The sequence below is a fragment of the Poecilia mexicana genome, unplaced genomic scaffold (genome assembly GCF_051168715.1).
Source record: "Poecilia mexicana isolate PSO_F unplaced genomic scaffold, ASM5116871v1 scaffold_5, whole genome shotgun sequence".
NCBI lineage: Eukaryota > Metazoa > Chordata > Actinopteri > Cyprinodontiformes > Poeciliidae > Poecilia > Poecilia mexicana.
In genome coordinates, this window is record NW_028263374.1 from 33052799 (window position 1) to 33080222 (window position 27424).

The 27424-nt window shown below is 40.2% G+C and overlaps 1 protein-coding gene across 8 annotated transcripts in view; it reads left to right on the top strand.

Moving 5' to 3' along the window:
- The window catches only part of foxp1b (forkhead box P1b), a 312762-nt gene that overhangs the window by 242286 nt on the left and 43052 nt on the right, over positions 1–27424 (top strand). For 7 of the 8 annotated variants that reach the window (XR_015762942.1, XM_088005937.1, XM_088005936.1 and 4 more), the window contains 2 exons: positions 1325–1475; positions 13750–13942. Coding sequence is in view for 7 of the 8 variants with exons in the window: in XM_088005937.1 (XP_087862063.1) it covers positions 1325–1475; positions 13750–13942 (344 nt within the window). In the remaining variant the exon portion in view is untranslated. The remainder of the gene's footprint in view (positions 1–1324; positions 1476–13749; positions 13943–27424) is intronic. The other variant, XM_088005940.1, reaches the window with a different exon arrangement.

Sequence of the window (27424 nt, forward strand, 5' to 3'; positions counted from 1 at the left end):
AGCTATTACAATTCAAGGGAAGGAGGTGGAGCGCATGGACAACATCAAATTCCTGGGTATCCACATCACCTCGAACCTGACCTGGTTGCTGAACACCTTTTCTGATGAAGAAGGCCCAACAAAGACTGTTCTTCCTCAGGAAATTGAAAATGGCTAGACTCCCTGCTCAGTTACTCAAGAATTTCTATCGACCCGTGATTGAGAGCATCCTCTGCCTCAGTATGACTGTGTGGTACAGCAACTGCACATTCCAGGACAAAAAGGACATGGCCAGGGTGGTGAAAACTGCCCAGTGGATCGTGGGGAGTCAGTTACCAAACCTGGACCTAATATATGAGACAGACTGCAAAGGAAGGCCAGTTGCATTGCCACTGATCCCACAAATTGAGGGCAAAATACAAAGTGTTTGTACCGCTGCTGTCTGGGACACGGTACAAATATATACAGAGCACAACCTTTTGGCTAAGGAACAGCTTTTTCCCAAGAGCTGTGGAATTAATCTGTCCACTTTCCATCCTGCAGAGACACCCACACCCTTATGCTGCACCCCAAGGACTAATTGAAATTGCATTTATTCATCTATTTATCAATGAGGGTACCATTCCAGTTTCGTTGTGTTCTAGAAACATAATGACAAATAGAAAATTCTTATTCAAGGATTCCAGGATTTTTATTGTCATACCATTTTACAATTTTTGCTTGTGGTATGAAATTGAAACTCAGGTCCCAGATCAAGAAATTTAATAAATAAATAATGAGTAAGACTTATAACATGTCTTATGTAACCCAGCGAGATGAAGAAAATAACTCTCTTTCCCATCAACGTGTGATAGAACGCAGCTTGCTGCTCTGGTTGGCTGGCTGGGGAAGCGCATATCCCCGAGCTCAGCACCATGCCTGGGAGACTTGTGAGTTTCTAGGGTGGTTATTAAGCACTTTGATTTAGTCGCACATTGTTTGCTGAATTATGAATGGCTGTAATTAAATTCCTGTGGCTCTAATTATGAATGATTAACTGTGTTGTTTCATTGTTTGTCATTTGCCTCCTGACTGGCATTAATTAAGAGAGAAAAGCAGAGACCTACCTGTCTTAAGTGGGCCCAGAAAAAAACTCCCTCTTAAGATGAAATCTATAAAAGTTGTATTGCTCTGTTGTGTGGGAAGGCCTAAGGTGCTTTTTTATGAATCAGCGCTAAGACTCCAAAGTGTCACATTTACAGCCCGGATCGAAGAAAGACCAAAGTGGAAGAGAGGACAAGTGGATTGTATGGAATACAGTGTGTGTTTGTTGCCTTATGGTAAGCTTTTTCATTTGTGCCTCCAGCAGCAGGTGTCACCGCAGCAGTTGGCCTTCCAGCAGCAGCTCCTGCAGGTCCAACAGGTCCAGCAGCAACACCTGCTCAACCTTCAGAGACAAGGGCTGCTCTCCATCCAGCCAGGACAGACCAGCCTGCCGCTGCACTCGCTCACTCAGGGTTAGTACCACTTTTACATCTGCCTCTCCACCAGTGAACTGTATTTCTACTGAAGTATCATCAAAAAAATAAATAAATAAATAAAAAAAACTGCTTTCCGACAACGACCACCATTTGTTTCAACTGTGAAGTTGTTAGCTAAATCTTAAATGCACGCTTGATATATATGAGGGGATGCACTTCAGGAAAGAGTTTGAATTAAAATAAAAATTGTGAGGAAAAGGGAAGTAGATCAGTTATGCTAGCATGACTTTGACAACCTTGGTATATAGATGTGCTGTGGAATTTAGTGTCTTTTGGTTCAATGAAAAAAAATAAAGGCGACCCCGTTTTTTTCATTAGCAAAAGCTCACTTGATCTTGATTTTCAGTATGAATACAGATAGAGAAAGCGGGGCCTCACGATCGTTCTGACTTTTTGGGTTTTAAGCAGGAGGTGTCAGAAAAGTTACCACAGGAATAACTGGCTTGTGGTGGCCAAGTGTTCATAGCGATGTCGCTTTTTGATCCTTCGATGTCGGCTCTTCCTATCATTGTGAAGCAGAATTCACCAAGCGTTGGATTGTTCACCCACTAATGGGGAATGTGAGCTGGGTTTAGACCATCTTGAGAGAGGTTAGTTTTACCCTACTGATAAAATGCAGTTACAATAGCAGTGCTGCTCAGTACAAGAGTAATTACAGGTTCAGACATTTGGTGTATGTGCTTGCCTGAGGAGCCAATGGGGCGAAGCTACCATCTGTGGGATTATGACTGAACACCTCTAAGTCAGAATCCCGCCTTGACGAAACAATACCGTATCGCCGCATCACTTCAAATGGTCTCTGATTATCAGCTCTGGCTGGTGAAGAGAGCCATTCGTGACTGGGCTGGGTTGGGTTGTGGCTGGACGATGGTCACCCCTCTCTGTTTACGCATGTTTGCGGAGAACGTGGTACTAAATGACTTGCAGATGACCTGACACCACAGAAAGGGAAGATCCAGTTCTGACAGATCATCAGTATTGCAAGTCTTTAAATTAGCTAGTCAACCATTGATGTGTTCAGACTTATTAGTAATCGTAAAATAAACATAAGCCTGAAAACATAAAAGTGTAATGGACTGAATGTTCTGTTCTTTCTGTGGAAAATTTTTACGTGTTGAATTCTAATGAGTTCGTGGATCTATTGTCAGTCAGTTGCTAGGCCAGCGGTCTGTGTGTAGCATAGCCTACACAGAGATCAATAAAAAAGAATTAACATGAGTGGTTTTGAGTTACTTTTCTCTTTACATGGTGCACTGCAATTAACTAGAATAATACCTACATCTCCAGGTTTCATTTTGTTAACAGTTAATGAATGACAAGTAAAAGTATCATATTTTTGCCCTCTAGAGTTGTGCACATATGTAAAATTTCTGAATGTAAACAATAACATGATTCGTGTCTAGATTGAGTTAAATATAGGAAAAAAGCTGCGAGAAAGCACTGCAAAGGCCTATTGGAATCGTACTGTTCTTTTTATTACGATTCTTCTGTCAAATGAAATGGCTTCTTGGGGACCTTATCATATTAAAAAACTCACCTAACTTGACAGACGCATCAAGTCTGCGTGAAAACTACGTGTTTAAGGTTGTCGCAAAAAATCGCACAAGAAACGTCTCAACAGCACCACCTGGCAACTTTCAAAACACCCTCCACATTGACTTCACTTAATCGTAGAGGCATGAAACTTGGTACACTTGTAGCACTCCCCAAGATGACAGAGAACTCTATTAATGTCATAGTGCACATCAAACAGGGAGTCAGCCATTTTGGATAGAAGTTCCGATTTTTACGGCCTTTGCATTTGAGCAAACTCATCCTAGAGATTTCAATCGATTGGGTTCAAACTTGGTCAATTTGTTCATAAGGCATGGCCGAAAAAAAGTTATCAAAAAAATTGACTTGCTGAAGGTGCATGGCCAGGCCTCAAAGTTCGCCTACTCGGCATGAAACACAAAACTGTAATATCTCCCACACATACACTCACAGAGGCACCAAACTTTCAGTGATTGAGCCCTATTGTACCCAATGGTCAAATGATGACATCACTTAAGTCACACCCCCTGAGAACAGGAAGTGTCATGTTTTACTGTGAACGGTCTCTTTCTGACCCCTTTCACCTAATCAACATGAAACTGTGTCTAGAGACAGAAGACATGTTGGTGTAACGTTGGATCAGCACGAAGGATCAGCACTTTTACTGTTACAGTTACCGTTCGGAAACTACCGTAATCAGTTCAGTTAAATCTAAACTTGGCAGCTTTTTCTTTTTCAACCGTAATACATGTGATATTCAATTGACCTGTTATGACTCAAATGTTGGGTGTCCACCCCCCTCTGCTGCTGCATCGTTGTGGAAAACCTGGAGCAGCAGAGATATCTGACCTGCGAGGGCCATTCGAGGCTGCTTGCAGCTTTAATTATTTATTTATTTTTATTTATTTGGAGAAGCAAGTGTTACAGACAATCTCTTCTGTGTACAATTTAATCTCCACACACCATATTTGTGAGTGTGCAGAATCACAGCAGGAATATATTTGGTGAAAATTTAGTTTCAAGTTACACAAACATGTAGGTGGGGGCACTGGTCAGATGGGAACAAAACTGTAGTATAAAATGCGATGGGTGACAAATAAAACCTAATGCTGCATGTCGCCTGGAGGACACCATAACCACGGTGACAAATGGCAATGGCTGTATCATGCTGTGGGGATCCTATTTTTTAAGTTAGATGGGTAGTCCTCGAAACTTGAAGAGACTTATTTTCCAGCGCGACATCCGTACTGTAGAGCTATAATGGATGGCTTAGATCAGCATGTTTTCATGGGACACTATTGCCTAGTCAAAGTCCAGACTTAACTCCAATTAAGAATTTATGACAAGACTTTAAAATTGTTCATAAAAGCTCTCAGTCAGTCTGACTGATCTTGATTTAAGTCTCTAGATCAGGGGTGGGCAGCTCCAGGCCTGGAGGGCCTCCTGCAACTATTAGATGTGTCTCTACTTCAACACACCTGAGTCAAATAATGAGGTCGTTAGCAGGACTCTGGAGAACCTGACTGAACTGAGGAGGTGATTCAGCTGTTGGATCCAGGAGTGTTGGAGACATCTAAGAGTTGCAGGACACCGGCCCTCGAGGACCAAGATTGCCCACCCCTGGTCTAGATGTTCAAAAATTTGAAATAAAATCTCAGTAAACCGCATCAGAGCTTGTGGTACTCGTGACAAATATGAAAAGAAGAAAAACTCATTGTAGTGTGAAAACTTTTGCAAGGCTCCGCATGTGAACTTATAAGTGTGTAACGCGTGTGACCTGCCACTAATTATTTCCTTTTTCACAATTCCTGTCAAAATTTGCATAAGTCCAGAGAGCAGTGGATGACTTCTAAAAGAAACCACATGATTTCACTGACAGGAAATCACCTTCAGAAAATCTCCAGTTAATAATTTACTATTTTACTATATTCTGAGTTCTTATAAATAATTCAGTAGATCTTATGCAACTTCTCCTATTGTCTTAAATCACTTTAGCTTTTTAAACCCACTGCTGATTATCACCTAAGAAAGGGACGATCCACACTTTACCTGTGATTGGCTTCCTTTATCAAAGAAGCTTATTGTTCCTAAACTGCCTGTGAACTCATCATCATGAAACTGTGTTACTCGATTGGCAGTCGGGCCTGTTTGGCCGTAAAGTTTATTTCTTTATTTATGTTTTGCGAAGGAGTGGCTCCGTCGTGACAAAGACGCCGTCATAAGGGTTTAAGAGCATGACATTGACTATTCATTCCCCAGCTAAACAAACAGTTTTGAAATAACAAGATAAAACAGAAGGTTATGGGGGGAGGGGAGTGTACTTAGGTAATAGGCAAACACAAACAGGGTTTGTACAGTGGTGTTATTGTTTGGACTGGCCATGGAATCAGTCATCAGCCTGTAGACAATTGCCAAAGGCACAGGCGTGGGGCTCTTGCTGTTGTTCCAATTGCACTTTGTTGAATTGCTGCATGTGTGTGTGTTAGACGCCTGGCGAACACTCACACACCCCATGAGTAAAGCACATATGAGTGATAAGGTCAGGTATTTTTGATGGATTTCACAACAGGCTCAGAACATCCTGTTTATTCAGTCTTATCTCCAAATACCTCTGAGACATCAGATGCTTGTCCTGGCCTGTTTCTTCATTTCACACCACTTGTTCAGTTTTTTGATACAACTGTTTGATTTATCAGGACTGCATCCTTAAAGTTGTCAAATAGCTAAGTATGAATTATGGAGGTCTGAATTAAAGATGTTTCTTTGTATTTTTTTTTTAATTAACCTTTCTATTGGAAAAGGACATTACACTGCAATAATATAATTATATTGCTTTTGTTCTCATTTTTTACTCTTTTTTTTTTCCCAAGAAAAAATAAACAAACAAAACAAAAAACAGACCCTGGATGGGGTTGAAGGGGCAGCCTGTACATTATTCAATCATTGAAATTACATTTCAAATCATAGCATCAATCTGAATGACAGTAAGGTTTACAAAAACTCAGCACTATCAGGCTTGACATAATCTATCCACTTTGACCATATCTTGTAGAAAGTGTCCCTCTGCACTTTGACAGAATCGACAGTTTCTCCAGTACATAGATCTCTTTCATTACGTTAACCCAGTATTCAATCATTTGACATTCACGTTGAGCCATTTTTGTGAGGGTATTTTTACTCCCGGCCAATAAAATGTACAGAAGTGTTTGATCAATATCAATATAAGTTTTTGATCAGTTTGCCCACCAGGAACGTACATAAACAATATGCAGTAAAAGGTTAAAGGAAAGTCAGATGTGAAAACATTCTGTAGCTTCTTCCTATGCTTAATACAGCAGTCAGGTTTAGAAGGAATTTTCAAGGAGTTCAAACTCCCAAAAATTAAAGCAAATTTCAAGAGTATATTTTGGGAGTTTTATGTGATTGACAATGAGATGGCAATGCAAATGAAAAAATCAAATGAAATCTGACAATTTGGGATTTGTAGGTGTTTTGGGGGGTCTATCTCTTCCAGCTGTGCACAGAAATGTTTGCCCATTCTTCTGTACAAAATACCTCAAACTCAGTCTTAGTGGCTGACTAGCATCTGGGATGATCAATTACATGGATTCAAATCTAAACTTTGACTGGATCCTTCAAAGAATAAATGATTTGATCTAAATCAGTTTATAGGGTGTCGGCACATTTTTAAAATTTTTTACTTTCATGTTTCTAAAATTTAATGTCTTAAAGCTTCTAAAACTCTTTTTTTTTAAATTGTCTTTATATGCATTATTCTCAGGTATTAAATTTCGCAGTGGAAGGACTAGTTTATATAACACATTCTTGTATGTGCAGACTTTGTTGTAGCATTCTGTGACTTGAGGCAGTTAAGGCTACAACAATCCAAATTCAAAAAGACTTTATTGATCCCAAAGGGAACTTAAATGTTGTTGTAACTCATTAATTCAGATTCTTCAAAAAGTAATAGTAGACAGTGATGGCTGTTGGCAGGGAAGATCTCATGTAGCGGTCTGTGTCATAGTGAATTTGAAAAAGCTTCTGACTGAAGACACTCTGTCTTCCCAAACAGTCTCATAAAGAGGATGGTCAGGGTTGTCCATAGTTTCTTGACCTTATGAAGAATCTTTCTTTGCATCATTATCTCCAAAGGTCCCACAGTTGTCCTCAGAATAGAATCGGCCTTCTTTATCAGGTTGTTGAGACTTTTTAGGTCTCTGGCTCTTATGGTGCTACCCCGACAGATTATGGCAGAAGAGATGGCACTCTCATCTAAAAACTTGTAGAAGATCTGCAGAATCTTGCTGCAAACCTTGAATGATCTTTGCTTCCTCAAGAAATACAGTCTGCTCTATCCCTTTTATAGATGGCTTCACTGTTACGTCTCCAGTCCAGTCTGTTGTCCAGATGAACACCATCCATCCATCCATCCATCCATCCATCCATCCATCCATCCATCCATCCATCCATCTTCTTCTGCTTCTCTGGGGTCACGTCAGGGGGGTAGCAGCCTAAGAAGGGAGGCCCAAACTTCCCTCTCCCCATCCACTTGTTCCTGCTCCCCTGGGGAAATCCCAAGGCATTCTCCCGCTTCCTTCTTCCCTCATTCGTGAACAAGATCCCAAGGTACTTAAACTCCTCCACTTGGGGCAAGACAACACCTCGACCCAGAGAAGACACCCTACCCTTTTCCACAGACCATGGCGTCGGATTTAGAGGCACCGATCCTCATCCCGGCCGCTTCACATTCGTCTGTGAACCGCTCCAGTGAAACCTGTAGTTCACAATCTGATGAAGACAGTAGAACCACATCATCTGCAAAAAGCAGAGATGGGATCTCAGGCCATCAAAATGGATCCCCTCAACACCTCGTCTGCACCTAGAAATTCTGTCCATGAAAGTAATGAACAGAATCGGTGACAAAAGGACAGCCTTGGCGGAGTCCAACCCTCACTGGAAACGAGCCCGACTTACTGCCCGCAATGCAGACCAGACTCCGACACCGGTCATAAAGGGTCTTCACCTTTTATTTGTCTTAAATTTAACTTAAGGTAGTATCAAAAATGTCTTAAAAGTCTTAAATTTGGCTTCCTGAAACCTGCTGATACCCTGGTTTAGATCTGACTGAATGTTTAGCGTTGTTTTCCTGTTAAACAGGTATCCTTCCAAGATTGTCCTATTTTTACTTGTCCAGTTTCTTTGTCACTGTCAGAGTAGCATCCCCACAGCATGGTGCTGTCACCTCCATGTTTCGCTGTAGGGATGGTCAGGGTTAGTTTTCCATTATTTAGGGCAAAAAAATGTGGTTTTGATACTAACTGATCAAACCACCTTTTTCCTGGTTACCATGGATGCTTTTCAGTTTAATTTTCTCCTTGTTGGGCAGATCCCAATACAAAATCAGTGAGGCTCGCAGCTTTACTGTAAAAACGTTAATCCTTTTTCACAAGACACTGCAAGTAAAATTTTCTCTTTGTTAAAAAAACTGAATGACGCTTCTTTTCAGTTGCCATGACGAGGTACCGATTTGTCCCCTAAACGATTAGGCCGTCATTCCAGGTTGTTCCATTATGCCCAGCCAGCTTGTTTTTGCTGATATTTAACTATGTGTCTCTCCGTCTGACAGCTGTTACAACACTCAGGTTAGTGCTCCCGGCCCCCAGTTTGTCCTCTTATTCTAAACATTTTCTGCTTGACTGTTTGAAGTTATTGATGACCTTTCTGTTTTCCACATCACTAAACCTTTTCACGCTTCAGTGGGTCGGGCCCACAGTGCTAAGATCTAATCTACGGTTTGCAGATAGCTGTTGGCACTGTGTCGGAAGTGATGGGTTGATCTGCTCCGTTTGTGTCCCAGTGATTATGGATTCTAATTTGGGGGCAGTAAATTGCCATGACTTTTTAGCCGATTATTTTTATTTCTCTCATTTGAGAAATGTGGATATCAGTGTAATTATTTGAAAAGGCCACTGTTAATGCATGTAGTCAGAGTCACTGAGATTTTCTTTTTTAAAGCTGAGAAAATGGAAGCATCAAAAGGTTTCCAAACAAAAATTCACTGTAGTACACTAATTAAGAAATTAGTTTTGCTGTCATGCTATTTACAGAACAGTTTGATTTCTTTTGTTTTATTTCTTTCTTGGCTGAGACAAATTACAGCAATTGTTCCGCCAAAGCATTGGTCCAAAAGAGTGCATTGGAATTAGCTTTTCAAAACCACAGATAGCACTAATTAAGTATAAACTTATAGATAGCAGGTTTTGAGTGAAAAACAATTGCTCACTTTATCCAGTGTATAATTTGTCTCTCTTGTTGTAAATTCCTTTGACATTAATGTTCAAAGTGTTGGAGGCAGCCAGACTGTATCTGTTATAAATTACTGCAGTGTGCTTGGTTAGGATGTAACTCTCATAAATATGAATTTGATCTGAGCAGTACCCCCTTCACACACCTTTTTCCCCTCACTTCTCAAAAGCTCATCCTGTTGGCCTGATAAGTTAGTTTTTGTGGCTCAGGTGGTTTGTACACACAGGAGCGTGGGGGAAGACATACGGCAAAGGTCATCACGCCGAGAATCGAACCTGCTAAGGCTGGATTGAGGACTAAGGCCTCGATTAAGTGGGTTGTGCTCTACCCCTGGGCCACCACAGCACCAGTTTAGTAACTTTTTAACCAAAGTATTTTTGGGACGTTTTATTACTGTCTGGATGAGTTGTACCTGGGAACGTTCAACACTATTTCATCTTTTCACCAGTTGCATATAATGGCTCTCACTGTAATTCACAGAAGTCCTAAAGCCTTAGAGATGGCTTTTAAACCTCCACTTGAGACTGAAAGAAGTTACTTTATTTCCAATCTGTTATCTTTCTTTAATCGGGGCATTCCTTAAGTGTGCCAAAAAAGAAAAACACACCAAATCTAAAAGGGGGTAAATATTTTTTCTGAATACCTTTTTCTGCAGCTCTGTCCATGTGTCACATGTTTCAATAAAGTGTTTTAAGCACACCTTCAGAGGTTACACCACTAGAGAGGGAGTTCCTCTACCTGTACAACATCATTCAAGTTGCCCGAGGACAGTGACAAGACAAATTTGCTGGTAGGACGAAAGCAAAGAATGTGGCAAGCCATGAAGTGCTCACAGAGTAGCGGCACATTGGGGACCGTGTCGGGTAATGCGGCTGACCTGTCAGTGATTGATACGTCCAACACTGGGCTACTGGTAATACTTCCTGCCGCATTAAGACAGGACATATTTCAGAGCAAAGGGGTGCGGATCAGCAGGCCGGTGATTACGGTAACATAAACAGGGGTGCAGTAAAGGTCCCAGTCAGCTGGAACAATAAACTAATTGTGGTGTCACTGTCCTCCCCGCCATGGTACCGATGCTCCACATGCGAGTAGTAACAGTGCGGTTCAAAGAGCCCAATGCACTGGGGGGCCATTTTTTATTTTGGGGGATGATGGCCTGCAACTGATGTCATTATGAACCCTAAATCAACTTTCTGCTTGCTTGAACATGGTCACCTGGGTACCCAAGGACAAGGACAGGAAAAGGTTGAAGAGCTCGGCCTGTCTCTGTGCCAGAGCTACCTGCAGAGGTAAAATTGAGTTGCCGGGGCGGTGATCAATCAAGTGTCCCAACAACATACATTTTTTAAAGTGCTTGTCCATATTTCCCAGTCGTAATAGGCCGGAAGAGTTGTGTTGAAAAATGGAAAGAAGAAAGATAAACCAATCTGCACAAAACTGGGCAGCAAAGAAAAAGATTCCACACTCCAATGTCATTATGTTGTCCTACAGTAATCAGATGTAAGGAAACGCAAAATATAATACCCAGGGAGACATTTGTGTAATGATCTTTTATTGTCATTTATGAGGAATCATGAGGTATAGCTGTTGTTGAGGTTTCAGGAGGTTAGGGGGTTAGATTGGTGCGAACAAAGAGTAATAAAGTCGGTGGCACGTTGGTCTCAGTCCGTTACCTCTCTCATCACACCGGTCGATCCGCCTTGGTTTCATCTGACAAAACAGCGGAGTCGGAGGGGGTCATCTGGACTGCTGGGTAATTGAGCTGATGTTGGGCTGCCCCGTCAAGCAAACCGGCTAAAAATACATCACCCACTGTCACCGAGAACTGAGTAGGTGTGGGGAGGAAATGATAGCCCCCGCTGTCAGAGCATTGGACACTCACGTCAGTGTTGACCTTCCCCTTCGAAACCCTTTGAAAGAAAAAACAACTTTTACTCCCAAATGTCTTTACACCGCCAAAAACAATGAGGGATCTATAAATATTGCAGCGGGAAATCAACAAGCAGCGTATTAGTATGCCGTAACACAGGCAGCAATGTTAAGCATGTTTAGCCTGTCATAGACGTGCGCTTCGATTAAGGCACATCAAGGCATTGAGGGGAATAAGGGTGAATACAGGCAGACAGAATAGAGCAAGAGCGGCGAGATACGGGAATGAGGAAAGACGCTCCTTGGAACGTGGAAAGGTTATTGATTTGTCCTGCAATCAGTTCCTGCTCTTTGATATGCAAACGATCTAGTGTGAGTTTACAGCAATCCTATCAGAATCATTTCACAGTTCTTAGCCCCTCACGTCTCTTCGGAGTCCTGCGCCTCATTAGGCCAATGTTCTCTATTACCAGCGTAATTAAAATCTTTAGTAGCTTATCATATTAAAAATATTTTTCTGCTGATCGCACTGAGATCTTCACCTCAGTTATTTTTCACAACAGGAATAAATTAAGACTAAGCATTTTGCACACAATGTATTAACAATCTGGCACTTGAAAGGAGCACTTCTGCTATCTGTAGAGATGTTGATGAGAAGTGGGGGGGTGGGTAAAAGGGGATCATGTGCAAATCATTTTTCATTTGGCAGTGCTCATTTTGAGAATGACTTTAATTAATTGTAATTCTAGATGAATGGTCTCTCCCATTTACTTTACGGTTCAACCAACCACACATCCACAGGCTTCCTTCACCACACCGAAAATATGTGGCTTGCTTTACAGATTAAAACAAAACAAAAAGAATAATCCAGACACAGAGCCTTGCAGAAGTACTCAAACCCTTTGAAGCCTTTTCATATTTTGTTCCGTTCTAACCTCAGATGTCTGTGTGTTTTTTGGGGTTTTGAAGTGATTAGACATTGAGTTGGGTATAATTGCGCAAAGGTGAAGGATCCATTTTGTCAGAATTCTTTTGCGAATAAAGATCTGAAAGATTCGGGTTGCATTTATACTCAGCCCCTCTGATTTAATACTTAATAGAACCACATTTTGTTTAACAGCTGCAAGTCTGTTTATGTGTGCATACGCTTCAAATATCTAGAAACTTAAATTACGCTAGTCTTTTATTCAAAATTACTTAATTGCAGTCAGAATGAATGGAGAGTGTCTGATCAATTTTCAAATTTCGTTACAGATCTCACTCATAATTATTTTGTTATACAAACTATTTAAATTGTATCTCTGTTTAGGGGTATAGTCTTTAACTCCAGTTCCTTGCATTTTTAGTCTTAGCTCTTTTTCCGTTATTGCCTTCAGTTTCCACTAAGGATGCACTGATATGAAAATTTAGGCCAATGTTGATGTCAAGATAGAAATAAAAATCCTTTGTTGATATCAGTTTTACTTATTGAACCAATACCAATATGTTAAGAATAATCAATATTGGCCGACACCGATGCAGATGCCAATATATGGTCCTCATGACTTTGTTTATTCATTACTGAGGCTGCAATGGACTTTATTCAATGACATGATAGTAAAAAGTACAGAATCTTTACCCCAAAATGTGTGGTGTAACTTGACAAACTGCAGAAAACCTCAACGTGTATGAATACTTTTGCACTGGATCCTCTTAGTCACTTCTGTTTTTTTTTTTGTTTGGACAAAAAAAACCTTTCCTCATTCTTTGTATCACCTTTGTCCTTTCTGTAACGTTCTAAGTCAGAGAATCAGACATTCCAACGACGGACACATCTGCCAACTGGGTTTCCTATCTTCATGACATAGAAAGTAGTTTGAATAAACACATCTCAATTCTTGGTCTTAGCCTGAGCGTCCGCCATCACTTGCAGACATTGAAAACATACGTCCTGTCGACACCTTTCCAGCAAACAGAAAAATTCCTCCCTGTCTTCAGGTGATTTTTTACTTTTTTTTTTTTTTTTCAAAGCAGTGCGAGTGCCACAGCGTGCTTGACTTGTTAAATGAGGTTTAAGTCTTCTGTGTCAATTGGAGGCGGTGCGGAACCTTAAGTATTTTGCACATTAATGCGCTCTTGAGAATATTACCCCCGGGTCTTGTATTTCAAGGAGACAGAGGCTGGGATGTTTTCCACTGTTGCTATTCTGAAAGTCTTTTGTTTTTTCTTCTTCACATCTCTGTTGTTGGGAGACAGTGACGATGATTATTCAGATTTCATGCCTTGTCTGGATGTTAATTTACTCTAGGCATGAAATGTGCATGAATGCCAGGGATTTGTGTATACAAATACGCTTTGAATCACATTAAAAAAAGAAAATGGAAAGAGAGATGAAGGCAATGGATGGGAGGGCTGTTGAGATTCTTGTTGTACCCTGTAGTGGAGTATTTCCTAATTAATACTCCAGCTTTGTTTACAGACGCTTTGATTTAATTAGGCGATGAAGAAGAGAGTTGGATTAGCTGCTAATTGATTTAATTATCCAATTTGTTTGTCTCAGGCATGATTCCAGCAGAGCTCCAGCAACTGTGGAAAGAGGTGACGAATGCCCATGTAAAGGAGGAGCACAACAACGGCAGCAGCAACAACGGCCACCGGGGCCTCGACCTGTCTTCCTCGGCGCCACCAAAGAACCCGGTCCTCAACCAGCATGCTGCCACAAATGGCCAGTACATGAGTCACAAAAGAGATGGGTGAGTCTCGTTTGAGACTACAATGTTGGGTGGTGGAGTTCCTTAATACTAAAACATATTCTTTTATTTATTCTCTCTAAGGATGCATTCACACCCACCCTTTTTAGTCTGCTTTAACTGAACTCTAGTTTGTTTGCCTAGAAAGTCCGGTTTGTTTGGGAACATGTGAATAAGCATTCAAACACCAATTCGGACCAAAAAAGTGAACTGTGGTCTTCCCTAAAAACCTGGGTTTCTGTTCATTTTGAAGTGAACTCTGGTGCGGTTCGACTGCATATCTGAACTCCAAGCAGACCAGAGTCTGCCCCAAAATCAGGAAGTGGCATAGCGCAGGGCATTCTGGATAAGAACAACCAAATACAACCCAAAAAAAAAAAAAAAACCCTAGTCTAGTGCTAGTGGAAGAAATGTCTTGTGGTATTTTACAAAAACAACAGAGAAATTGTCCAACTGCTAAAATCAAATGTCACTATCATGCCCAATCTGTACTTGAAGCATGATGTGTACTGTTGACTCATTTATGCATGCACTGAAGAAATAATTCTGCATTATTCTTAAAATGTAAAGTGTAAAGTTCTTATTAACTAAAATACTACATGTTATAAGAGGATCTGTATTCTTAGAAAATGCTATACAGTGATCCCTCGCTATAACGTGGTTCACTTTTCGCGGTCTCTCTGTTTTGCAGATTTTTTTGTGCAGTCTTTTTCACAGTGCATTGTCTGCGTCCTGATTGGCTAAACAGTCTCCGAGCTCCTTCTCTACCTGTGTGCCAGTAACGTTACAGTATTTAAATATAAGTAATACAGCTTGGCCATTCAGGAGATGGAAACTGAAACTTTGAATGCCAACTGGCAAAAACTGTGGCCAGAGGCAGCAGAACCCGAGCGGAGGCTCGCTTGACGAGCTCCATCGCTCTGTCGTAGATACAGCTGTGAATCTCGCGGGGCAGGTTGGAGGAGACGCTTTAATGACATGACTCCGGATCACATTAAGGCCCGATTGATGAACACACACATCTGCTGACCTGAAAACGGGTTTAATTATTTGGTTTCAATTTAGAATATTTAATTGTGCTGTATAATAATTGTAAAAACTAAAGGTAACTACTTCGCGGATTTCACTAATCGCAGGTTATTTTCGGAACGCAACCCCTAAGAAAAACGAGGGATCACTGTAATTCTCTTATTGGATAATAATAGTCATAATTTAGTTCAAAGATTATAATTGATTCAAAAATTTACTGGACTGTTAACATGTCCTCTGCTGGACACCTCATGGACAAACAAAGTCCTTATTTTTATAATAATTGCATCTCTTATGAGATTAACTAATAGTGTACATTGGGTAGAGAAAGTATGCAGGCCCCATTAAACTTTCCACTTTGTTTCATTGCAGCCATTTGCTAAATTCAAAAAAGTTCATATTACTTCTCATGAAGTTCATATTACTCAGCATCCCATCTTCTGTTTTTTTCTATCAAGAAAAAAACAGAAATGTAGAATTTGCAAATTCATTAAAAAAGAAATACTAAAATATGACATGGTCATACATATTCAGTCCCTTTGCTGTGGCATTCATATCTATATTCATATGTGCTGTCTGTTTCCTCTGATCCTCATTGAGATGGTTCTACTGCTTCATAAGAGTCCAGCTGTGTTTAATTAACCTGAGTGGACTTGATTAGGAAAGGCACACATCTGTCTATATAAGGCCTCACAGCTCACAGTTCATGTCAGAGCAAATGAGAATCATGAGGTGGGAGGAACTGCCCCAGGAGCTCAGAGAAAGAAGGTAAGGTAAGGCACAGATCAGGCCAAGGTTAGGTTGCAGCACTCAAGGTTCCTAAGAGCACAGTGGCCTCCATAATCCTTAAATGGAAGAAGTTTGGGACGACCAGAACTCTTCCTAGACCTGGCCGTCCTGAGCAATTGTGAGAGACGAGCCTTGATGAGAAGAACCCAAAGATCAAGATAGGAGAAAGTTCCACAAAGTCAACTATCACTGCAGCCCTCCACCAGCATCATGGCAGAGTGGTCCAATGGAAGCCTCTCCTCAGCGCAAGACATATGAAAGCTCGTATTGAGTTAGCCAGATAACACAAGAAAGACTCCCACTGAGAAATAAGATTCTCTGGTCTGCTGAGATGAATGTTGAACTTTTTGGTGGTGATTCTAAGTGGTATGTGTGGAGAAAACCAGGCACTGCTCATCACCTGCCCAATATAATACCAACAGTGAAACATGGTGGTGGCAGCATTATGCTATGAGGGTATTTTTCAGCTACAGGGACAGGACGACGGGTTGCAATTGAAGGAAAGATGAATGTGGCCAAGTCAGAGATATCCTTCAAGAAAACCTCTTCCAGAGAGCTCAGGACCTCAGATCAGGCTGAAGGTTCACCTTCCAACAAGACGATGACCCTCAAGCACACAACTAAAATAACAAAGGAGTGGCTTCGGAACAACTCTGTGACCATTCTTGACTGGCCCGGACTGAAACCCAGTTGACCATCTCTGGAGAGACCTGAAACTGGCTCCACCAAAGTTCACCATCCAACCTGATGGAACTGGAGAGGATTTGAAGGAAGAATGGCAGAGCATCCCCAAATCCAAGTGTGAAAAACCTGTTGCATCATCCCCAAGAAGACTCGTGGCTCTCAGTGCCAAATCCCTGTAAGTATTTCCTTTAGCACATGCACAATTGAGCCAATACTATGCGACAACCACTCCATTTTTTTACATTTTGTAAAGAAGGAAGTTGTTCTCAGCATCTATATATATATATATATATATATATATATATATATATATATACATATATATATATATATATATATATATATATATATATATATTTTTTTTTTTTTTTTTTTTTTTTTTTACTTTGTTTTCTTCTGTGGTTCTTGGTGCAGCGCCACCCCAGGCGAGAAGAGGAACATGTTTCTCAAAGGATTTGGTTTGTTTGAGACAGTGCAATATGAAAGCAAACCGCACCAGCTAAAAATGTAACAAATGTTACAATTTTGTTCCCAATCACCATAATCCTCATATGTTCAGAGATTTCTCAGTTATGAAAATGTGTGTATGTTTTTATTTTTTCAAGGATTCAGTCGTTTTCTGTTGTTTTGCACGTGGTGGTTTTGTTTCAACTCCTAGTGAGAATAAGTCCTCTAGCGGAACATACACAGCTGAAATGCCATCATCTTACTAAAAAGGAAGTCTTTGACTTAATATTAATTTCCTTTTTCACTTTGCATTCACTTGCCCCAGTCTTGTCAGAAAAGAGAAACAAACACACATTTCCTCATATCTCAGGAATTTGTTGACTTGCAGACACATAATGTTATTTTCTGTTTTAAATGAAACATAATGAGAGCAGAAAGCTATGATATGGCTGAAGGAGAAAACAAACTTGGCACGCATTGTAACATCCAAACACAGATAAATCATCTATGAGAGGCATTTGATTCTGAGTAGAGTGTGTATGTGAGAAAAAGGAGAGAAAATATGTCTTTAAGGAAGGAATTAATTTGGCATTTACACGTTGGCTTGTTTTCTTGCACAAAAGAGTGATCTTTGAACTGTCAGCGAGGAGCCTCCAGGCACCATGAGCTCACCGCTGAACATCTGACTTGTGTTTCAGTGATCAAAACCTAAGTGTCAGTATGAAACTGATGCAGATGAAAACATATTTAGCAAAGGAAGTCAGGTGGCCTGTGGAGGTGAAGAGGATGGGGGAAGCTGGGGGGAGTGATCATAAAGAGGATGTTCTCTGGATAGCAAAGGGAGAAAAATAAAATAAAAAACGATAATTCACACCTCCATACAATGGAAAAATGGCACACGGTCGTTCTGCTGCATGGTAAGGGGTTAAAGAGGTTGTGAAAAGCCTTGAAATTACTTGACTTTTTTTGTTTGTTTCATCTTAAAAAAATTAAAGTCCCATCCTTTGTATAATTGTATTCATTTGGGAGAAAAAAATGATCAGAAATATGTTTTTGCGAGAATTGCTGCTGCCTCTGAAATCCCATTTGAACATAAGCCTCACAAAAGTATTTTTAATTTGTACATTTTTTAGTTTTTTAATACGTTCTAGCAACTTCAAATGAACAATCCATTACTTTCTGTGGGAATAAATAATATGCAACACTAGTGCCACCATCACAGCAAGGATAAGTAGGGCTAAAAATGTTCAAAACCAGCTATATTCATCAAAACTATTAGCTGTTAGCAGTAAGCCATCAGGTCTTATTAGGAAAAAGACTTGTGTCCTACAATCAAAAACGTAAACATGTAGAGTTTTCTTCTTACTGTAACTTTGTAGTTTGTCAAGATTGAACTTCTCAGCAATGATAGAAAAAGTGCGTTGGGGTAACCGTCTCTCATGTCAGTTCTTACAGCCTAATTCATAATTCCTGTGTGGGGTGCTTCTCTTCTGGCTAATCTTTCTACAAACTAGTGCTTTATCATCCCCTAAGAGGCTGAAGTGTGGTTGTTTTGTTGAGGAACACATATTATGAACAGGAGCGAAAGATTTTCATAGGTTTAATATACAAGTACTTTGGAAGACGTATAATTCTGTGGGTCTATTTTTCACTAAAAGGCCTTAAAAATCTTCTTGGAGGACATTATGAAGTGCTACAAAATAAAATGTACTACCTTAAGCAGAATTTGAGGACTTGGTTCTTTCAAAAAGGTTTTAGTACAGAACGTATGGTCAAATCATTACAAAAGGAAATTTTTCCATGGAAATCTCAGTTCTGAGACCTACATTCTAAAGCAGGGGTCCCCAAACTTTTTCCTGCGAGGGCCACATAACTGTTCCCTTTTCTGGTCGGGGTTCGGTCTTAGTTTTTCGAGAAAGAAACGTTAGAAAACTTCTGTTGGCCGGGGAGGGGGGGTTGGATTACTGCCAACGACATATTCGCGTTTGTAGATAGATTTTTACCCAGAATGCAAATGGAAAAGAACCGTGAGCGAAACGGTGACTGGTACTGACTAGTATATATTCCATTGAGGGAAACTAAGTTTCATATCTGCTCAAGAGCCCCCCTGGTGGTTGAAGAAAAATCCACATATATATGAAAAAAAACACTGAATGCTCTCTGGTATTGTTCAGGGGGCCGGACCAAATGAGGAGGCGGGCCGGATCCGGCCTGCGGGCCGTAGTTTGGGGACCCCTGTTCTAAAGAACACCATGGGTGCACCAATGCATTGCCCCCAATTTATCTCCAGTCAATGGGCAAGGGGCAGGATACACCGTGGACAGGTCACCAGTTCATCACAGGGCAAATACGTACATGTCAAACCAATCTCATCTACCTCTGCAGATACCTTCTTTTTGTCAAAAAAATAAAACAAAATTTCGAAATTGTGGCGTATCTATTAAATAAGAAAAATGTTAAGTTTGTTCACTCATCATGTGGTCAATGGAAATTCAGCGTGTAGGCAGTTAAAAAGCTGCATTGTAGGCTTATAGGAGCCTACAAGCAGTTAACTAAAGTAGCTAAGTTGTTCCCAACTTAGTCATTTTGTCACTAAAGCCCCTTTTGCACTGCACAGCTGGAAATGTAAATAACATTTCTCCAATGAACCGATCAGAAGTCATTTAGGCTGTAAACGAGGGGATCTCCAGCCGGGAAATCCCGCCTGCCGCAGCGGTAGTTCAGCTGGCCGGCGAGTCCAGCTCAGAGACAACATTCAGATGAGATTTTTTATTTATTTATTTTTTTCATTAAATGTAAACCTGAGATAAATGTTTCTTTCAGCTTTCACGCTCATGGGCGCATACAGAAAAAGCGGGACGAGAGACCCAAGAAGAGAACTGTTCTGTGGTCGTTGGGGAGATCACCTCGGTAGCTTTAGCAATGGGTCGATTTATGTGACGTATCCTGCTCTGTCCAAAACGACCAGGGCCATAGCACCAATGGGACCGGGTTGAACTGAGCTGGGCTGGGCCAGGCCGGGCCCTGCAGTTCAAAAAGGGCTTAAGCAACAATTCAGACAAAAAAAGCTGACTGATACAAAAACTGTATTGGCCAAAATCTGAATCGGCATGTCAGGTGTTTTAGATATCAGTGACCAGCTGCAATCAGTGCATCCCTAAGCAAAACCTCGTAATTCAAACAGGAATCATCTCTGTGATTCTCCAATCTTGTAAATGCTATGTGTAGTAGTATTACAACAGCTCTGGTAGGTTTCTGTTATTTGCTGCTCTTTGAGGTATAAACTGGAGTAAAGTCAGATCTAAGCATTCTTTGTTGCATCAATAAACCCACAGGGTTCTGGCCCTTCATTGTCAAACTGAATGTCTGTGTTTTGACAAATCGCTTGAGGACGATATTGACTCACCAAGTCCATCACACGTTGTCGCTAAAGCAAGGTGAGCCTTGATGGCAGCAAAAGGCAGGAAGCAACCCGAGGTTGAAGGCTCCATGAAACATAAGAAAAGACATAATGCAAGAGCCGGCAGCACCGCTGCCTCACGCCGACTGTCAGAGATTAAAGAAGATGTCAGTGGCAGTTTAACACGAGCTTAAGTGAAGAAGGCAGTCTTGGTCTGAATATTTTCGTAGCATCTTTAGATCTGTCAAAAAAATGAGCAGGTGATTCTCCCCACACCCATCAGTTCAAGGAAGCGAATTATCCATGTGGACTTTCAAAACGTGCAAATTACCAGGAAAGCTGTGCCGGAATAAACTGAGATACAAAACATTGCCCCATTAAGTGCCGCATGATGCTAATTTAGATCCATGCACAACCAATAATCCTTTCTCGTTTTAATTTTGGCAACGCATAAATCACGCAAGTATCAAAAAGCGTCCTGGCTCTCTTTTGATGATGCGTGCTCAGTTCTAATCAAACTCCATGAGAGGAAGAATGAAATATTATTAAGTATGATTATTCTAAGCAAGGCTCTGAGAAGAACGTCTGTGTTATAATCCTGGGATTTGAATAATCAGGTTGAAGATAATGGGGCTGGGCCGATCCTGGGCGTAAATAGAGAACATCCACTCATCCTCCCAGCACTGAACTTAATGAACTTTTAATTTATGCGGCTTTGCGTGAGTCCCTGTGTCATGCAACAGAAACAAGCTTCTCTGCAAGACAGGGGCCCCCGGTTTTTCCTTCCCTGACTGACTTCAGATTAGTTTACAGCAGGCCCTAAGTACCATGTACTTAGTTTCATGTGTCATATAAAAATCTGCCCAGGCACAACGACGCCTGCAACTAAAACCTTTAAGTGCATCCACAGGAATCACTCACGGGGCTTTGCACTTCCGTCTTAAGGAAGATAGAGAAATTCAATCACAGCTCGACTTGACACACACTGAAGACAAGGCACGTGTTCCTCCTGCTTTTAGTTGTTGCTAGGAACATGCTGGGAGAGGCGGGAGGCGGGGAGGTGTGTTTGTCTAAATAACGTCCCCGATACGACCCAGAGCCCGAGTCACTTTATCTGTCAGGCGATGTTGTTTCCCTGTCAATGAATGCATGATGCATAGATGGCAATATACCCCAGTGATCGGGGTCATCTTTATTCGCTGGTTTGCTTATTTAAATCAAATGCCTGATCTGTATCTGACACCAATTCCCAATCCAGAGCTGCATCAGCCTTGCAAAGAGGGAGGTAAAAAGGGAGGGGTATCTTCTCAAAGCACTTGGCCCACTTTACTTCCCAACAACCATCAGTAACAACAGCTCAGGGACTGTAACACAGCAGTCTGTTAAGGAGATAAATAATCAGATTTGGCAGCGCTTCCCATCTCTCTCGCTCATGCCTTTCATTTGTCTTACACAAGAAAAAAAAAAGCTAATTAAATCATTTAGGGTAAAGCTTGCAGTGGTACCAGAAGGAGGGAAGAATCCAGGAAAGATCTGGAACGTTAAAGAGGGAGTGAACCGGAGGGGGAAGAATATAAACCTGAACCGGATGTATCGACAGGGCGCTCTATCTGACTTCAATCTTCCCTTCTTCCTGACGGACTGAGTCCGTCAGAATGGGAGGCCGTAGATCTTGACTTATTTATGGCCCAAATTGTCCATTCAAAGTAAGTGGGCTTGAAAACAACTGGCCTCCAGCTGTTGGAATTGTCTTACATTCTCTTCTTTCCCCCTAGAAGCTTTTGCACCTTGTCAGAATCTATGTGGGTGGACACCCTGGTCTTCTAAAGCTGAAGGCAATGGAAGTTTTCACCTCACTGCTGTCGTCATTAGAGTATTTTTCAACAAAGATGCTTTAAAATAAAAAACATAGAGGATTACTATTAAATGTTTTATGGTGTGGAAATTGATTGAATTTCAACATTTGGAGGAAAAAAGAAAAAAAGAACAGAATTTGGGGAGAAACAATTACCTGAAACGAGGGTGTAATGAGTTCCTGCAATATTTAAATGCTGAAATGTTTCTCGTCAAAACAAAGTCTGTCTCATGGAGGGTCATCTAGTCAGTCTGACACTCTGTCCCATGTGGTAACTCTTCCTTTAACCTTCCCTTCATCATTGTTTTAAGCAAAGGTGTAAAAAAGTAAACATTGAAATTTGATAGTTTTCTTTAATCTAATTTCTAAGTTTGAGAGTCTTATTTTGAAGTAAGAGAGGAACGTCCTTGAGTTGCCCTGTTGTGTAGTTAGGAAAGCCTTTTGGAAAAACCTTTACTTCTTTTGAATTGTTTGTATGGCAGCATTTTTTGGTACTAAAGAGTGCTATTTTTTAACACTCTTTAGCTCAAAACCAAATTTACTGTGGACTTCCAGTATTCTCAGAGGTTAGGGACTGCCGCCTCCAGTAAATAGCTGAAGTAGTCAAATACTTGACAGCACTTTTAAAAATCCTTATAACTACCTATTTTAATAGTTAATAGGTGTTCCTTTTCGCTACTACAGGGGAGTCCGCTGTACTTAGACTAATCACACCTGGGCTCTGTAAAACCTTTACTCTGTTTTGGAAAACCAAATAAGTTTTCTCTAAAACTTTGTTTAAACTTTCTTATGAACTCAATATATCTTCTTTTTGTTTACCTGTTTCTAAAATATAAAAAAAGTAAATTAATTAAAATTTAAATAACATCACTAAATTTTTATTTGCCACCTTTCAGATTAACTTTAACATTAGTTTGGTTTTTGAGTTTCCTGCTAAGAACATAAAAATAATTCTCAGTATTTCACATTTCAAAAGTGATCCATTTTAGTTGAAAACCCTGATTTAATCTGATCTCGTACCATCAAAACCATAGTTCCTGGAATAGTTCTTAGATGTCAGTGGCAGTTTGAAGCAGAAACAAACTGCCACTGTTTGTCAAGCCTTCTGTTTCTGTTTGAAACCTCTTCAGAAAGGCTTGAGACATATTTCTTCATCTTTCCAGACAGACTGAAGGCAAAGTTCACAAACTGCACATTTAGATATTTGAGAAAACTTAAGTATTAAAAACATTGAAGTGTAACAAGAAAACAGTAAAACATCCTTGTACCAAACTATGGAATCAGCGTTTTGTTTTCTGATTTGTGAAACATTGTAGTATTAAGACTTGATTTGAGTGGGTCCTGTGGTGGCGCAGGGGCAAAGCACAACCCACGTATTGAGGCCTTGGTCCTCATGGCAGTGGTCACAGGTTCAATTCCCAGCCTGGCGACATTTGCCACATGTCTTCCCCCTCTTTGATTACCCTGTTTCCTGTCAAACTACTTTCAAATAAAGGCCACTAGAGCCAACAAAACTTGACTTCAAGATGAATGTTCTCCACTAAATATTCATAATGTTAATTGGTCTCTAAGGATTAAATTTTGAATTGGTACGTGGATTTGAGCGCTGGTAATATCAACCTGCTGTATTTGATCTGTGATGTTGATATCACAGGTCAACTACAAAACCCTGAAAAAACAACGGTTAACTAGAAAAATTGCTGCTCCTAGCGAAACAGCCGTGAGAATGCATATTTGCAGAATGATTGCTGCAGAAAATGCCAGAAAAAGCAGAACAAAGCCAAAGAACCTGAAATATTTGAAAAAACTGAAAAGTAAAACATAGCAGCAGAAATTAGCAGAAGTTAGTATAAAACCTGAAATAGTTGAAAAAGTTGAAAAGTAAAACAGCAAAAGAAATAGCACAAAGTAGGAAAAGAAGTAGAACATTTTGATATATGAATTGTTTAAATTGATTAAAGTTTGCAGAAGGCCTTTGTAGACAGTAAAACCAGTAAAAGCAGAAGGCATATCAGAAAAGTAGACAAGCAGAATACTGACACACAGATAGAAACAGAGCACAACAGAGAAATACATCGAAGGAATAGGAGAAGGTGTGACATGTCTGTACTCAAGAAGAGTTTGACAGAAAACAGTGAGACCGTTAGCAAAGATAGTAATACAGTGATCCCTCGTTTTTTGCGGGGATTGCGTTCCGAAAATAACCCGCGATAAGTGATAAGTGAAATCCGTGAAGTAGTTACCTTTAGTTTTTACAATTATTATACAGCATAATTAAATACTCTACATTGAAACCAAAAGAACAAAACCTGTTTTCAGGTCAGCAGATGTGCGTGTTCATCAATCGGGCCTTAATGTGATCCAGAGTCATGTCCTTAAAGCGTCTCCTCCAACCTGCCCCGCGAGATTCACAGCTGTATCTACGGCAGAGCGATGGAGCTCGTCAAGCGAGCCTCCACTCGGGTATGTAGAGAATTCCACCGTAGGATTACATTGTAAACCTGGAAACAATCAACAATTTGTATAAAACTTATAAATCGCAAGTGTGGAAAAACCATAAGAGAAATCTGAAGGAAAAAAAAAGACATTTAAATATACTTTAAAGACTTGTGACTTGTTTAAAAGTTGAATGGAGTTTCTAGGTTAAAGTAGGCAGAAGTAGTAAGCTGTGAAAAAGCAAAAGATTTTAACAGAATTTTGTAGAATTTCAATGTATTTCAATGGGGCTGAAATTTGCACAAAAGCACAAATATTTCAAAAAGTAAAATAGTGAAGTTTAGCAAAAGACATCACAATATAATGTCCAGAAAAAGCAGAATGTAGCACATTTGACGTAAATTCCGTTATTTTACCACTATCTAGGCACCCACTTTTCAAAACGTCTCTTCTGCCACCAGCCAATCACAGCACTTTGTGCTCTCTGATTCTTTGCACACGGTGCATTTTAATATTTTGTTAATACAGAATTAACCAACAAGCCTCCCTCTCAAAGAATGGAAAAGTAATAAATCTTTTTAAATTAAAAAGCAGCGTCACCTGCACCAGGCCGCACATTTCCTGGTTAAAAACTCATTATAATTGGTTGTCTGCCATCTATTTATCAGCTGTATCAAGACAGAGGTCTTAATGTGAATGCATAATTCATAATTGAATTTAAAAAATCAGATTTTTGAAAGAGGCTGAAGAAAATTCACTAACCAGGTTTATGAATGCTCGACTGCTTCCTAATTGCTACACAATTATCGCATGTAATGAACAATGTGAACTCTTAAGTAAGTAATTGTAACACAAGGAAACCTGAGCTGACCTCTAAAATGTCCTCCTTGACGTGCAGCTTTGTGAACACTGATCCAAATGATGCTTCAATTTAAATGCTTGTTTAATCATGCCAAATAAGCACAGTCTTGTCATTTCCATTTTTATTTGCTGATTTGTTTTTACATCTTGTTTTTTTTTAAACCACACCACATGAATCATGTTCCAAAAGCTAATCCAGCGAAGTGGTTCAGCACAAATTGGGCATTATTTCTTATTGAATACATGCATATCAATGAGGTAGGGTTATTCTCATGTGGGGAACACAACAGTTTGTTGTGCCATGAATCTCCTTATCTTGTCCTTCTGTCTTAAAGCTCGGGCTCACACTGGAGGAGAAGCAGTAGCAGTGTGCTTCTGGCTCACTCGCCATCCGCCAGAAGCACAGGTGGCAGCAATGTAGGCCAGTCCCCCAGGCTCTTGTATCTGAAAGTTGTGTGTCTTGTGTCCATATGGCTGCTTGTCCCGCCTTTCTAGCAGACACTGCTGCCTCTTCTCAGTTCTGATCGTGGTTAGCTATGGTTCCGCACTTCTGCGCCATATGGAAGATGTTGTAATGTTTGTTTTTCAGCGACATTCCCACTATTTAGACTGATAGTACCGATCTATCCCAGTAGACCCGTTCTTGTCAGCCCCCCCAGGTGACATGAATTGGGTCGGGAGATAAATTGGTGCCAGGTGGGGATGTTTACATCTTCCCTGCCTTGTGGAAGGGTCCGGATTGTGTCACAAGCCTTCCCCAGGCGGGGGGGCTCTTGAATGTGACACAGTAGGTAGGGAAGAGACCGTCCCTATTAAAGTGAATTGCAATGTGGTTCAGTGATTCTAAATAATGAAATGAAATGAAATGAAATGAAATGAAATTTTATTCGAACATGATACAAATATAAAAATAAAATAGTGCACAGTAACAAGAAGTGCATAAGAAAGAAGAGAAAATACAGATTTTTTTGTTTCAGTTAACATATCATGCTCAAAATGGGGTAGGAAGAAGTGAGAACTTATAAACTCCTACCCCCTAAACACTTGAAACTTTAGAGTCCTACTGTCATTAAAAAAATCAAAATCAAAGTGGCAGTCAGAAGTAACAGTTACTAATATTTACCTATACATTTTCCCATTTTATGCTGGTTTGTCTTTCTAAACCCTTACACCAAGTTATCTGCAATACACACCTTATTGCTTTCCATCACCCGTATGTGTATCTATTGAAAATTACCTCTTTGTACTTTCTTTTGAATTGTGTTAAACTATTGCTTTGTTTTAAATCTTCATGTAACTTGTTCCATAACTTTACACCTTTAATTGAAATACAGAAGCTTTTTCTTGTTGTTCTAAAATTGCGGATCTTGAAGTTTGAGTGACCCCTTAAGTTATACCCCCCTTCTCTTTCAGAAAACGTGCTCTGTATGTGCTCAGGTAACAACTTTTTAGATACTTTGAACATAAATTGAGCCATTTTAAATTCTACAAGCTCGTCAAATTTGAGAATTCTGGATATTATGAAGAGTGGGTTTATATGCTCATAATAACCGACATTATGGATGATTCTAATGGCTCGTTTCTGTAGGACGGTTACCGGATGTAAAGAGCTCTTGTAATTAACTCCCCACACTTCACAGCAATATGATAGATATGGTAAAATCAGAGAGTTATATAGAATATGAAGTGATTTAGCATTCAATACACGTCTAGCTCTAGCCAATATGGATATACTTCTACTGAGTTTACTCTGTAAATGTTTAATATGAGGTTTCCAACTGATTTTGTCATCTATTATTAGACCGAGGAACTTATTAGCAAAAACCCTTTCTAGAGTTACGTCCTCTATTTGAACTTGGATTTCAGTATTTTTATAACAGTTCCCAAAGACCATGATTTTCGTCTTGTCCAAATTTAGGGATAATTTGTTATGGTCAAACCATATCTTTAACTTACTAATCTCTGAAGTGACTGTTGAGAGAAG